Genomic DNA, 13399 nt, shown 5'->3' with positions numbered 1-13399 from the left:
TTTTCCAGGTGTCTTGCTGTTGTAGTCAATAATACCTTTGGGTAGAGGTGTATTTCTGTAGGATTTTCCTCAGGCTGTCTTTGTCCATACAAACCGTTCATTCAGGTTTTTTGGGTTATATGCTATATCTTGTGAGGAGAGAGAAGGAAAGGCATATTGTAAATGTTAACAGATGATTGAAAAGGACAGTTTGAGGGCAAACAACTTTTCAGTTGAAATTCACAGCATTTCAGCTTTATTTTCTTGTTTAGTGTATTATGCGCACCCACCTCTCCTCCCCCAGTAAACCGGTTGTATCATCAACAAAGTATTGGACAGGACAGGGTTCTTAGGCAAACGTATAGTTATCTCTAATAACATAGATTCATTATTTTTGTTGTTTTAATCCATTTAAAATGCATGGAGGATGAAATTTTTACTAATTTGGTAAAGTTGGAGGAATGAAAAATGAAAGCATGTGATATTTTCATGTATCAATATGTGAGATTTTCTTTTCACTTACTACTCACTCTTGATTATTTAAAAACTTTTAATACTCCTACTGGTATTGTGAGATGGGTGCTTAAGTGTTTAGTTTCTCATTTGTGGAAGCTTTAGGTTTTTTGTGTGTGTGAGGAAGATTAGCCCTGAGCTAACATCTGTGCCAGTCTTCCCCTGCTTTGTACATGGGATGGTTCCCCAGCATGGCTGATGAGTGGTGTGTAGGTCCGCACCCAGGATCTGGACCTGCAAACCCTGGGCCACCAAAGTGGAGCGTGGGGAACTTTAACCACTCAGCCATGGGACTGGCCCCTGGAAGCTTTAGTTTTAAATAATTTTTAGAGTTTCTGCCAAATAATGTGTTCAACGTTTATATCCTTTTTGCTTCTCTGTGAGTTGGTTGAAATAATCAGACAGCTGGAATGTTGTTGTTATAAAAGACACAGGTGTAAAACTTTCTGAGAAATTACCAGAAACCAAAGTCTTCATAACAGTAGCTAGGAAAGAACAAGAATTGCTTAGTCTCTGGAAAATGCTATTAAAATACGCCTTCATATGTATCATCTCTGCCCCTTCTTTTCCACTCAAATCATTTGGCCGCTCACCGTGGTGCAGAGCACTGGAGAGCTTGACCAGTTGTTGAAATTAGCCTGCTAAGTAGGCTTCTCATCCTTCACTTTAATGGCATTTTGAGCCTGGTCATTCTTTGTAATGGGGGGCTGTCCTGTGCATTGTAGGATGCTTAGCAGCATTCTTGGTCTCTACCCACTACATGCCAGTTGCACCACCACTCCTGCATATGACAACCAAAAATGTCCCCAGATATTGCAAAGCGTACCCTTGGGACCAGAGTTGCCTCTAGTTTGAGAATTAGGGAGGAATCTCCATCTCAACCTCCCTCATCATTGTTTAACAGAGGTTTTCTTTGTTGTATACTGTGTGACATGGGTTAAATTTTGCTTTCTTCCCCACCTGCTAGGGCTGATAGGAAGGTGTGGGTGGTAATGCAAGAAAATCATTATGAAAGTTGGCATGGTTCCTTAAAATCGTTATTCTCCCAACCCTCAAACAAGTTAAGCTGGAACATGTGGTTAAGAGCAAGTAAATGTTAATTAAAATGATTCCATGAGCTGTTTGCTCAGAAGTTTGATTGACTAGAGAAGATATGTTGTACGTGAACCTCAGGTGGGAAATGAGATAGGCAGAGTAGGAGACTGTAGGGAGTCAGAGGGTCCCCAGAACCACTACTAGAATCCTCAGGAGGCTGGCAGCACCCACATCCTGGGGTCTCAGTGCTAGGAGAGCTGTAATAGCAATGAGAACCACATCTTCTGTTTTGGTTTTCATTGAAACAATGGTAAAAGTCATAAAAGTTGAACAGGGCAGGTGATATTTAGTGAGAAGTACCTTTCTATACCCTGCCCCCAGGACCTTCTGCAGAGGCAATATGAATAATTTGAGAAGCACTTTTACGGGGATAAAGAAGCAGGGGAAGTAATTCTTTGAGAAGTAGACCAGATTAGAGAAGGAGAGGAAGAGATGTGTGTTTTCCATTCTCTTGTTTATTCAGAAAGCAAAAGGTGCCTTTCCCCAGCCCCTTAGTACTGTGCACGAGTCCCCTCTTCTGCATCAAAGGAGGAAGTCTGGGTGCTACTGGATTGAATCTCAGCTTTGCCATTTGCTGGCAGTATGGCCTCTCTATGCCTCGGTTTCCTCATCTGAAAGTTTCGGCATGTAGGCGAATAAAGCATTCAGAAAGCTTCCTGGCACATAGATGGTAATTGTTAGTAAATGTTAGTTATTATTGCTCTTTGTCCTGAGCCTTTTCTCTTCTTTCAGTAAAACCTGGCGTTCGATACAGAGAATTGGGAAACATTATTCAGAAGCATGCCCAAGCAAATGGGTTTTCAGTTGTTCGAAGCTATTGTGGGCATGGAATCCACAAGCTTTTTCATACAGCCCCGAATGTACCCCACTATGCCAGTAAGTACTGTCCAAAGATTTGGTATTTGCTAACCATTTAGTCAACAAATGTTTATGTGAAGATTTAATAGGACCTCCTGTTTTGTATTTATTAGAGTAATCTCTTGGCTGTTATAAATAGACCCCAAAATGTCTATTTGCTCATGATACACATTCATATCGTGCTCATATAACAGTCCAGAGCGTGTGTGTTTGCTCACTGGGGGTGAAGCACTTATTCTGTGAACCAGCCTCTGTCCTCTTCAACCTATAGCTTTAAGAAGGTCACTTTGGGAGTTGCCCCCCTAATCGATAGATACTGGGGAGGAGCGGGGCTTGGGGAGGCGGGGGTTGGGGGGGCGAAGCGTGGAGGATTATGCTTGGAGGTTTTAGTAAGCCAGCCTGGAATTGGCATAAATCACTTATATTTACTTTGCATTGGCAGAGACTTGGTCACGTGGCTACACTAATGCAAGGGAGCCTGGGAAATGTAATCTACCTGAGTACTCTGGAAGAAAAGTAAATGAATTTGGTGAACAGCCAACAGTCTGCCACGTGTATAGCCATCAGTATTCTGATTCCTTAAATGAAATTGATTCAGCTTGGTTTGATTTGAGTTCTTACTGTGTGTCAGATACTGTACTATTTGCTGGTGTAAATAGAGGGGAATAGACAAAGTACCTTTCCTCAAGTTGAATGCTGTCTGATAGAATAACAGAGGAAGTGTGGGGCCATTAGTGTCTTCCTGAAACCTTTTCTCTTAGAGTAGTAAGACATGCAGGAAGAAATCTGTTATTTAGTGGTAGAAATGAAGGCTGTCCACAATAAGTGACCTAAGAAGGAATTTAACAAATACGTATGAGCCACTGCCGTGTGGACACTGATCTATCTCCTTGTACTTCCGTTTTCCCATCTGTACAGCAGTGGTGAATGCACCTGCCCAGGAGCTGTTACTAGGATTAAGTGAGATCATCCATGGAAAGCACTTAATGTTAGCTTTTAGGAGGAGGAGAGGATGATGATACACATTATCTCATTTGATCATCATAACTCTATGAATAATTTCTTAGCTCTATTTTAAAAAGCAGATTCCGTGCTTAGAGAAGTAATTTATTTACTCAAGTTCACACTAACTAGTAAGTAAATGCCAGGCCTAGGATTGCTGCCTGGCTTCTGTCTGGCTCTCTGGAGTCAGTCTTGTCTCCTGTACTTGGCCCCCTGGGTCCTGTAGAGAAGGAGTGAACTGCTGAGATTTTGGTTTGGTGATGAGGGCGAGCATTCCAGGTGCGGGGGAAGCACGATGGGTGCTTCAAGTTGAGACTGAACAGAGGTAAGCTAAGCTTGGGCTGAGTATTGTGTGTTAAGAACTAGCAATAGGCAGTGCCAGACCGAGGATATTTGACTTCTTTTATAGGGATTTGCAGAAGCAATTTTGAGCAGAATGGCAAGATGAAGTTGCTGTTTTGGGAAGGCAGGTTTGGCAGTGGTGTCTAGAAGGTATTGCAGGTGTGAGCTAGTCAGGCTGGTCAGCCCCATGAACGGCTGTCGCCCTTGTGCAGTGTGAGGCGGTCAAATCCTAGCTGTTGGTAGTTGTAAAGAGAAGGGGAAATGAGTGAGAAACCTGTTGACAGGAGAAGCTGGACAAGTTGTTTAGAGCACAGCATTTGACATATATCAGTAAGCGTTTGTTAGCAGACCACATAGTGCTTATGTAAGCCGTGACTTGTGCTTGAAATAAAAGCTAGCAACAGAAAATTATTAGCTGACTTCATTCCTTCCTGGAAAGCCCTGTGTGTGCATCCCCTTTAACAGAATGGAAGGAACTGTTCTGATTACGGTGGCCTATGTGCGCTTGTGTGTGTAAAAAGAGCGTGTGCAGGGGAGGGAATGAAAAAAGTCCCTTACTTGCAGAGGTGACAAACTCAGGTTTGGGTATGGATTATATACAGAGAGGCTGTACGGGTCAGTGATGATGGTGTTAGCAAAATATGGTGCCACTGATAGATATACAAGCGGTGCCACTTGAGTTTCATATTAAACCATTTAATTAGAAATAAAAACAGTTCTGAAAAAAGCAGGGACCAGGTATTCTTGATTTCATACATTTGCTGTATTTATGAAAAGTCAGGTGTAAGTCAGGTTTTTGTAAATCAAAATATGTCGTGATCGCTTTAGGGAGTGTTAAAGGAAGCTGCTGAGGGAATCCCTGTAGGCAGAGGCCCTTTGAAAGGTGAGTGATCTCTGCTTTGGCTGGTACCTCTATTCCTAACCAGCCAGGGAGGAGCAGGGAAATGGTGGTGTAACTTCCCTCCACCCTCTCCTATGTAAGACAAGTCCTTGTTCCAGGAGAATTTATTTGCTGCTTTGTTTAAGTCATCATGGTTGGGGAATAATGGTGATAACACCGTCTGTTTAGAGTGTATATTGCAATAATTCTGTGAGATAGATGGTAGAGCACTTAAATTTTTTTAAGTACTTAGCATATTGTCTGCAATAGTGTAGTCACTCAGATAATTATATTTGTTGAGTGAGGTAGGTTGAGAAACTGAAACCATGAGCAGAGATGCCTGGGTGTTGTGCGTTTAATCAGTGGCGGAAACCAACTCTGGAACTTAGATTGTCAGTGCTGTACGATGGAAACAGACTATGAGGCACTGTGTAATTTTAACATTTCCAGTGGTCATATTCAAAAAGTAAAAAAAGTAGGTGAAATCAGTTTATTTAATCCGTTACATTCAAAATATTAACATTTCGGCCTTTAATCAGTGTAAACATTACCGAGGTGTGTGGCACGCGTGTTGCCTTTGGCGCAGGCGGGCGCAGGGTCACGCCGACGCCTGGGCTCCGGCCTCCTGTCCCTTTTTCTTTCCGCGACACCCCGCCGACCCTCTTGACGTTTGCTTTTTAACATCCCCAAGGAAATACGACCAATCCTGTGTACACGGGAAATGGCATGTCATTGGGAGATCAAGTGCATGAGATTAGGAGGAGTCCCACTCGGCTTGCCCCTTAGATTTGATCACACTTTCAAGTCCGGCTGTGGAACCGCAGGCAGTGTACCTGGGCGGCGCCTCGGGTGGTGGCGGCGCAGCGAGGAGCCGCTGCCCAGGAGGGCCGCGCGGGCACAGCCGGGGAGCCGCCGCCGCCGCGCTGTCCACCCGGCGCCAGGGTCGCCGTCGCGAGGGCCGGCCGCCTTAGCCGGAAGCCCCGACAGCCTGCGCTGTCGCCCTCTGGTGGGCGGGAGGAGCAAGCGCAGGCGCTCGTTCACGGGGCTCAGCCCGGTTGCGGTTTTTAATTTGGTGTTTCAACTGGCTCTCCGTTTCTGTCTGAGGTTGTTGAAAAAGGCCTATCTCTATTTTAAAATTTTTGTCTTTTTGAGAGGATAGCAGGTCAGGATACTTTAATTCATGGTTGTGTTTCTCATGATGATTTTGAAAAATCACTGTTTCATTAGTCTTGACCAAAAAGCTAAAAAAGTGTTTGGAGGGAGAAATAGAATTTCTGTTTTCAAATAAAAAGGGGTAGTCTTTTCAGCATGAAGAAAAAATAGGTTAGTGTGCAGAGGCTTTGTTCCCCTTGAAGATAAGAAAAAGAAGACAGCTTATAAAACTGTGAAGATCATGCTGTTGTTCCCCTGGCTGTGCCCTCTCCGCACCTGCTGAGAGGCGGGAGCTTCCAGCATAATCTGAAACATCTGCTGTTCTCCTGTAAACTCTTCCACCCGGAGGATAAGAGCACTGCGCGTGGCTCACGATTGCACTTCTACTCCTGCGGTGACACAGTTGGTGGCACTTTTCCTTTTATAGAAGTGACACAGTTGGTGGCACTTTTCCTTTTATAGAAGTGATAACCACATCTGAAATCCAGCCTACAGACAGCTCTGTGTTTCCTAGAGAAAACAGAAGCAGAATGGAATATGCCTTGGACAGTGTATGCCCCCAAATTGGTAGTTATCAGTATAACACCTGTTTGATGAATGATCTCCTTTGAAAAGGGGGATCTGGAGACGAGAAAGTAATTAATGTGAGAATTGCCAATGGCAGTGTAAGTTGCGTACTCTTTTAGTGAGCTGTTCAACAGTGTACCGTTGGTTTTTTGCTATGTTTTGAGATTTTTTTCCCTTTAATTTCAGAAAATAAAGCAGTTGGAGTGATGAAGGCCGGCCACGTATTTACAATTGAGCCAATGATTTGTGAAGGTGAGAGAAAAGGATGCTGTAACATTGTTTAACAGAGATTTTATTTACTTTGGTTACTTGTGATCAGATTAGTAGTCTGCTCTACTTACTTTTTTTTGTTTCATTTCTACTCCCTGTCCCATCTTGAACTTGATTCAGTGTCATGTAGAGAGCTGAAAATTGTAAGGGTTCGCAAAAATGAGCAGTACTTTCTACATGGTAATTCTGCTGTCAGTAGATGCTGAAGTACTTGAATCCTGGTCCCTTTTCATTAAGATCCTGTCAAAGGGTGCACTGTAATCGGGAGCCTCCATCAAGCCTGTGTAGAATTCATACTTGACATGAGGGGCATGCGTAGGGGGGGAGGAAGAAAGAAGTGAAGCCACTCACTTTGAGGGAGACAGTTATATGATTTAATTCTCTGCACCTTATGAGGTGGTGCTATCCCCATTGTACAGAGGAGCAGACTGGTCCTTGAAGAGGTCGAGTAACTTGCCTGAAGCCACCTACAGTTAGTCAGTTCCATGGCAGAATTTGTGGACGTCTAAACTCACGAGCCATTCTGCCTCTTCAGGGCCTGCACTCACGTCGTGAGGTGGCATCATACAACTGTCGTGGGGAAGGCACAGCACAGACACACCTAGCACTGGTAGTTTTATGTCCTCACTGGTGTTATTCCCTGTGATAGGCGCGTGGCAGTGATGATAGACTCAGTGGCATGATGCGAGCTCCTCCCAGAGACTGTCAGAGTAATGATCAGGGGCTGCTTCCGGAAGCCTTGGCCTTTCCTTCCCGCCAGCTCTGACCCTGTTGTGATTAGGGGATGGAGAGTGAGGCAGTTATAGCAGGGCTAGCGTGTCTTCCCAGACACCTCATCTCTGGATCTTTCCAGGCTTTTTTTGTTTTTCTTTTCTCCCCAAAGCCCCAGTACACAGTTGTATATCCTGGTTGCAGGTCATTCTACTTCTTCTATGTGGGGTGGCGCCACAGCATGGTCTGATAAGCAGTGTGTAGGTCCACGCCCAGGATCCGAACTGGCAAACCCCGGGGCCGCTGATGTGGAGCTGCAAACTTAACCACTATGCCTCCGGGCCGGCCCCTTTCCAGGCTTTTTTATATCCTGATCTTGGGTGTGGCATCTCCTTACTCTACCAGAGTCTCTTGGTAGAAGTGAGTCACTAAAGGCAGCCCACCCTCGAGGGGAGCATGAGGGGAGCATTGGAGGTCGTTGTTGAGGCTGCCTTCTTAACTGGATCCTCTCTTGCCTTTTCTGTAAAGTGGAAATTACAGTCGGTGGTATCCTGCCAGCTCCCCAGGGCTGCTGTAAGAATTAGGTGAGATGACTTATATTAACACAGAGTGCCTTGTGTACTTTAAAGGGCTGTACAACTGTAAGGTATTATTTTTGCCGTCCTCATGGAATAAGAATAAAGTTCTGATCATGTGTAACCAATTCGAAGGGCAGTAAGTATATAAGGAGAGAAAGGCAAGACAGTGAGAACAAAGTGTGGTTTTGGTTACTTACCTGTTTTCATTAATTGGCCCCTGGTTGATGAGGCATAATGTGGTGTTTCAGGAGTAAGCAAGTGACTTCGTACAGAGCCGGTTCAGATCGTCAGCTATGCTTCACTGCCCTCAGCTAGGTGAAGTCCCAGCTCCAGAGTGGGAAGTCTTGATCCAAAGAGGACTTTGAATTTCCTCAGAAGAGTAGCCAAGCATGTTTGACTTGACAGTAGTAAAGACCCTGTTTTAGCCCATGACAATAAAATCAAGGAAGTATTAGGTCTTAAATCCATTTGTGAAAAGGTCATTCATTACACTGAAAAATACCCATTTACTTACCTTCAGATGTTTCACAAAGCGTGAGTTAACTTTCTTTAAGCTACCTCGTATTTTTTTCTTAGACTGGGGTTTAATATTGCAAAAGTAGGTTAATTCATTGCGGAGTTTGTGTTACGGGATTTGTTTGAGTCAGTGAGACCTAATCTTTGAGATTACTCAGAATAAAGAAGGTATTGATTTTTTTTGACATCTAATTTGGAGACAAGAAAGTCTCCACAAACATTTTTATAGTAGTGTCCAGAATTGTATAACTTCCTCATTCTATCTCCGCCTCCCCGCCCCGCCCCCTAGTGTAGCGTTTCTTCTTTCACTGTCCCTTCATTTCCTTTCTCTAGTGTCAACCCCTCTCTGACCCATTCTGCCTCATAGTAATTTTTTTATTCTCTTGCCAATCTCTGCTTCTTTCTCTTTGCCCTTCTTTCTGGTTACCAGGGTGTGATCTACAAAAATGTCACAGTATAGGGCTGGCCCCGTGGCCGAGTGGTTAAGTTCGCGCGCTCCGCTGCAGGCGGCCCTGTGTTTCGTTGGTTCGAATCCTGGGCGTGGACATGGCACTGCTCATCGGACCACGCTGAGGCGGCGTCCCACATGCCACAGCTAGAAGAACCCACAACGAAGAATACACAACTATGTACCGCGGGGCTTTGGGGAGAAAAAGGAAAAAATAAAATCTTTAAAAAAAAAAAAAATGTCACAGTATAATCTGCTCTGTGCCTGCCATTTAAAAATATATTAGGAATTAAATGCTATAATAAAAGTATAACAAGTTACATTATTTCCTTTACAGTATACATTGGCTATAGTTGAGTCAGATGCCAAAGTTATACCAGGAGAGAGCTAAATTCATTAATTCAGGCTTTTACTTGTAGTACTGTGATGAGTGGTATCAATGTTTTCTACTGGAAACATGTGCCTTTATTTTGGAAATACCATCTTGGTTTGATATTTGGGATTTGATGAAAAATGTGAAGTTATAACACACCCGAGGAAATTTAAATATTGTTACTTCATTGGACTAAAGACCGAAATGAATTTGGGAAGGCTTTAGCTAAAACAACTGACGGAATCTTAGTGGTGAAATTTCTAGTTGGTTTCTGCAGCATCCACTCGTAGGAGTATGTGCAAATACACTTACCTAGAGTTTATTTAGAAAACTAACTGAGAATTATGGAATTGTTTTTGTTTGTTGAAGGTGGATGGCAGGATGAGACCTGGCCGGATGGCTGGACCGCGGTGACACGAGACGGAAAGCGGTCTGCTCAGTTTGAGCACACGCTGCTGGTCACGGACACTGGTTGTGAGATCCTAACCCGGCGGCTCGAGAGCGCACGGCCTCACTTCATGTCCCAGTTTTAACTTCTCCGAGAGGGCACGTCTCAGTGATACCTTCTGGCTGTACTATGCATTTCACTGAGAGCTCACAGTGGAGGAGGAGGTTTTTATTACTTGTTTGTTTTGACTATAGATAAGGAAGGGCTACAGCATTTGATGTGTGTCCCTAAGAACTTGTCTTGAGTCTGAAAAAGCTGAGAAGAATAAAGGAAACATTTCTCAATTCCTTTCAATGCTCTCTCCCCCAAATCTCTGCACCCCTGTTTTCTCAGTTGCCCTTTGAGCACTTTTACTTAAACCTGCTTCTAGTTGTTTCTATCACTGCCATGACTGGGCTGTCAAGAGCCAGCTGATTGTTGAAGATGAGAATTCTTGAAACTTTAGCAACATCTGTGGCTCCAGATGTTTTTATTATATATGTATGGAAATATATATGTAGACATTTTAAATTCCATGTATGTATTATCCGACACTGTGTGACCTGGGCTTTGTGCGGACTCTGCTCTGACAGGGTTCTGCGCTGTCCTGAATGGACCCAGAGTCCGCAGTGGTTTAATTCCCAGCTGGGAGTTGGCCTCCCCTCCTCCCCATGCTCGCGATTTGCCCTTGTAATTGTGTGTAAGGAAGCGCCCAGCCAGTGAGGCCCTCTCCCCAGTGTGGACTCTGTCAGGGAAGGGATGTGCCAAAATTCACTTTGGAAAAAGGTTATCAGGTTTTTAAAAATCTGGTTTATGGCAAAAATAGCCATGCTCCAAGTGGTAGCTGGCTGTTGCAGAGCATGAGAATTTCGTAATACACTGCTATTTCAGGCCTTTACATGGTCAAAATGGGAGGAAAAAGTCTCCCTTTCTTTCCCTCTCTGTTTTATTTCCAGCGCATTCCTTCAAGATGTTCAGAGAAGGGTGGAGGTTGCACTGTGGAGGCTGACGGGGAAAGACATTCTGAGATCTCTCGTCCCGTGAGCAGAGTGGGTCAGGTGGGCCGTGAGCTTGAACACTGAGTGAACCTAGTGGTGATCAGAAGGAGCTTCTTTGAGGACTGGACTTTCCCTTGCAGTAGGGATGCAGCTGTCCTTGGTGTCCTGAGAACACTCACCATATTAGTTGAGAACCTCATTAGAAATGACCTCAGCTGCCCAATATCTATGTTCCTTTCAGTAGTTCAGTCTGAACGGGAGTGCATCCAGTGAAGACATATCAGATCACAGTCATCGTCATTAGAGCATACTTGATAACTGGGTATCTGGTAGCTTTCTTGTAAGACAGTTTGATACCACTGACATGTTATACTTGTATGAGAACATCTTTCCCAGAGTGCCTCAGACCTTTATTGCTTTAAAAGAATTATGATAATGTTTTCATTACTTTTATTATTTTAATGATTTAGTAAAGTGACCGAATCTGGTATAGACTTTTTGGGGTATGTGTGTGAAATTTTTTATCAAACTGTAATATTTGTGAATGGAATGCCTTGCAACATGAATGTTAATATAATTGTAAAGGGAGATTAAAACGTTTGAATGATTATCCTGTCATGTAGTCATTAATGTGCTAAATTTGTTTGGGATTCAGACGGAAGTGGTGGGAATGGGGTGGCTGATTTCATAATCCAAAGTAAACTCACGACCATTTGAGTAAAAATACTTTTTCAAGGTTAATGGCTGTGTAAACATTCCAGTACTGTGTGTAGTTTAGCAGAGTCTGCCAGCAGCCTTTGAGATGCAGCTGTATTTTTGAGAACTTTTAAGACAGAATGCTGAGTGTTTAGGGGAGCATTTTATGTACTGATGGTGGAATCTACAGGGTGGACTTACTCAGTGTTTATCATTAGAAAATAAGCTCAAGTGAAAAAATCTTGGGATCATTTACCACACTGGTGATGATGCTGTTCCTAGTTTGGGAGCTTTTAAAAGAATATGGGCTATAGTCTAATTGTATATGTCTAATGACACTTGTTTATTAGATTTAGATGAGAAAACATCTAGTTTCATAATTCTGCCAACTTTTTAAAATAAGTCAATGCATTAACTTGTAAAATCACCCCCCCCCCAACCCCCTGCGCCAGTCCTCTATCCCTCTTGAAATTATAATTTAGAAGAAGGGAAATATGTTTGCCTTTTATCTTAGTTTTGTCTTTTGCTGATCAAATGGATTAAGGTCCATTAGAACCTGTGCCCCAGCACCTTCACACACTTGCCCTCCACGTGTCTAACTTAGGAGGAGGCGGCGGTGGCTCAGGAATTTGTTGGCCGTCTTGGCTTGATTCCTCAGTTTGTCTAGAGCCGCTTCTGGTTTTTCACCAGGTTTGGTTAAAATTGAGAGCAGGACGCTCCACTTTGTTGAAGTCCCCAAATGTACCCTCATGGTATCTGTAAGCTATTTCTTTATTTTTTTCACTTCCAACTTTTTTTTTAACTTTTTTTTCTTTTTGCTGGGAGAGATTCGCTGTGAGCTAACATCTGTTGCCAGTCTTCCTCTCTTTCTCCCGAAAGCCCCAGTACATAGTTGTATATCCTAGTTGTAAACAGTTTTTTATTTTTAATATTTTCAAGTTTACAGAAGGTTGGAAGTATAGTACAATGAGATAGTCATGTACCTTTTCCTGTATTCAGCAATTGTTATTTTGCCAGTCTTTCTCAGCACTTTTCTTTGCAAAGAAGCGGCATCATACTTCACCCATTACTATTACAGCTTGTCTCTCAAACATGAAGACGTTTCCTGTGTGACTGTAATATGATCACCATACCCAAGGGATTTACCAGTGACGCAGAATTGTCTAATGTATAGTACACATTCAAACTTGAGTCTCAGTTTCCCCCGACATTTTCTTTAAACTTTTCTTCTTTTTGTAAATCCAGGATCCAAGCCCACCGCGTTTGGTTGTCGTGTGTCTGTAGTCATCTTTACCCTGGAATGACCTTCCCACCTTTTCCGATCTTTTATGAAATTGACACTTGAAAAAGCAGGCCAGTTGGCCTGTGGAATTCTGTACTTCTCTGATTGTTTCTCACAAGTAGGTTCGGGATAAACATTCTGTCAGAAGATTCCATAGATGGCATGTGGCACGTCCCATTCACTGTGTCACATCACACTGGGAGGCATATAATGTTGTACGTTATTGCCAATATAAATTTGGTCACTTTTTTTCTGTCAGATCTGTCCATTTTAAGAATATCCTCAAGCAAATAATGTGGGAGGAAATACTTGGAGACCATTTGGGTATCCTGTTCACTTAGTGGTTTTAGCATTCATTGATAATCGTTGGCAGATCCATTATTTTATTACACTGGTGGCTGTAAATTGGGACTTTCTGAATCTAGCATTCCATCTATTAGCTGGCACTCTTTTACAAAGAAGCACTTTTTATCCTCCACCTACCTGCTTTTTTTGAGTATCAGTGTGGACTCACTGATTCTTCTTAAAAATTTTGATTTCTGTAATTGTTCCACACTTGGCCTGCAAGAGTACCTTTAAGCTTATTCATAGGTCGTTTTTTTTTAAAGATTGGCCCTGAGCTATCATCTCTTGCCAATTTTCTTGTTCTTTTTTCCTTCTTCTCCCCAAAGCCCCCCAGGACATAGCTGTAGATTCTAGTTGTGAGTGCCTC

General features: G+C 43.1%; 1 protein-coding gene across 1 annotated transcript in view; it reads left to right on the top strand.

Moving 5' to 3' along the window:
- Positions 1 to 11324, top strand: part of METAP1 (methionyl aminopeptidase 1) — a 64070-nt gene extending 52746 nt beyond the window's left edge. Inside the window, exons 9-11 of the mRNA XM_046656858.1 lie at positions 2320 to 2463; positions 6575 to 6640; positions 9654 to 11324. Coding sequence (XP_046512814.1) covers positions 2320 to 2463; positions 6575 to 6640; positions 9654 to 9817 — 374 coding nt within the window. The 3' untranslated portion in view covers positions 9818 to 11324. The remainder of the gene's footprint in view (positions 1 to 2319; positions 2464 to 6574; positions 6641 to 9653) is intronic.
- The last annotated feature ends 2075 nt before the right edge of the window (positions 11325 to 13399 follow it).

This window comes from Equus quagga, chromosome 3 (assembly GCF_021613505.1).
Source record: "Equus quagga isolate Etosha38 chromosome 3, UCLA_HA_Equagga_1.0, whole genome shotgun sequence".
Taxonomy (NCBI): Eukaryota; Metazoa; Chordata; class Mammalia; order Perissodactyla; family Equidae; genus Equus; species Equus quagga.
This window is presented reverse-complemented; position numbering and strand designations above follow the sequence as displayed.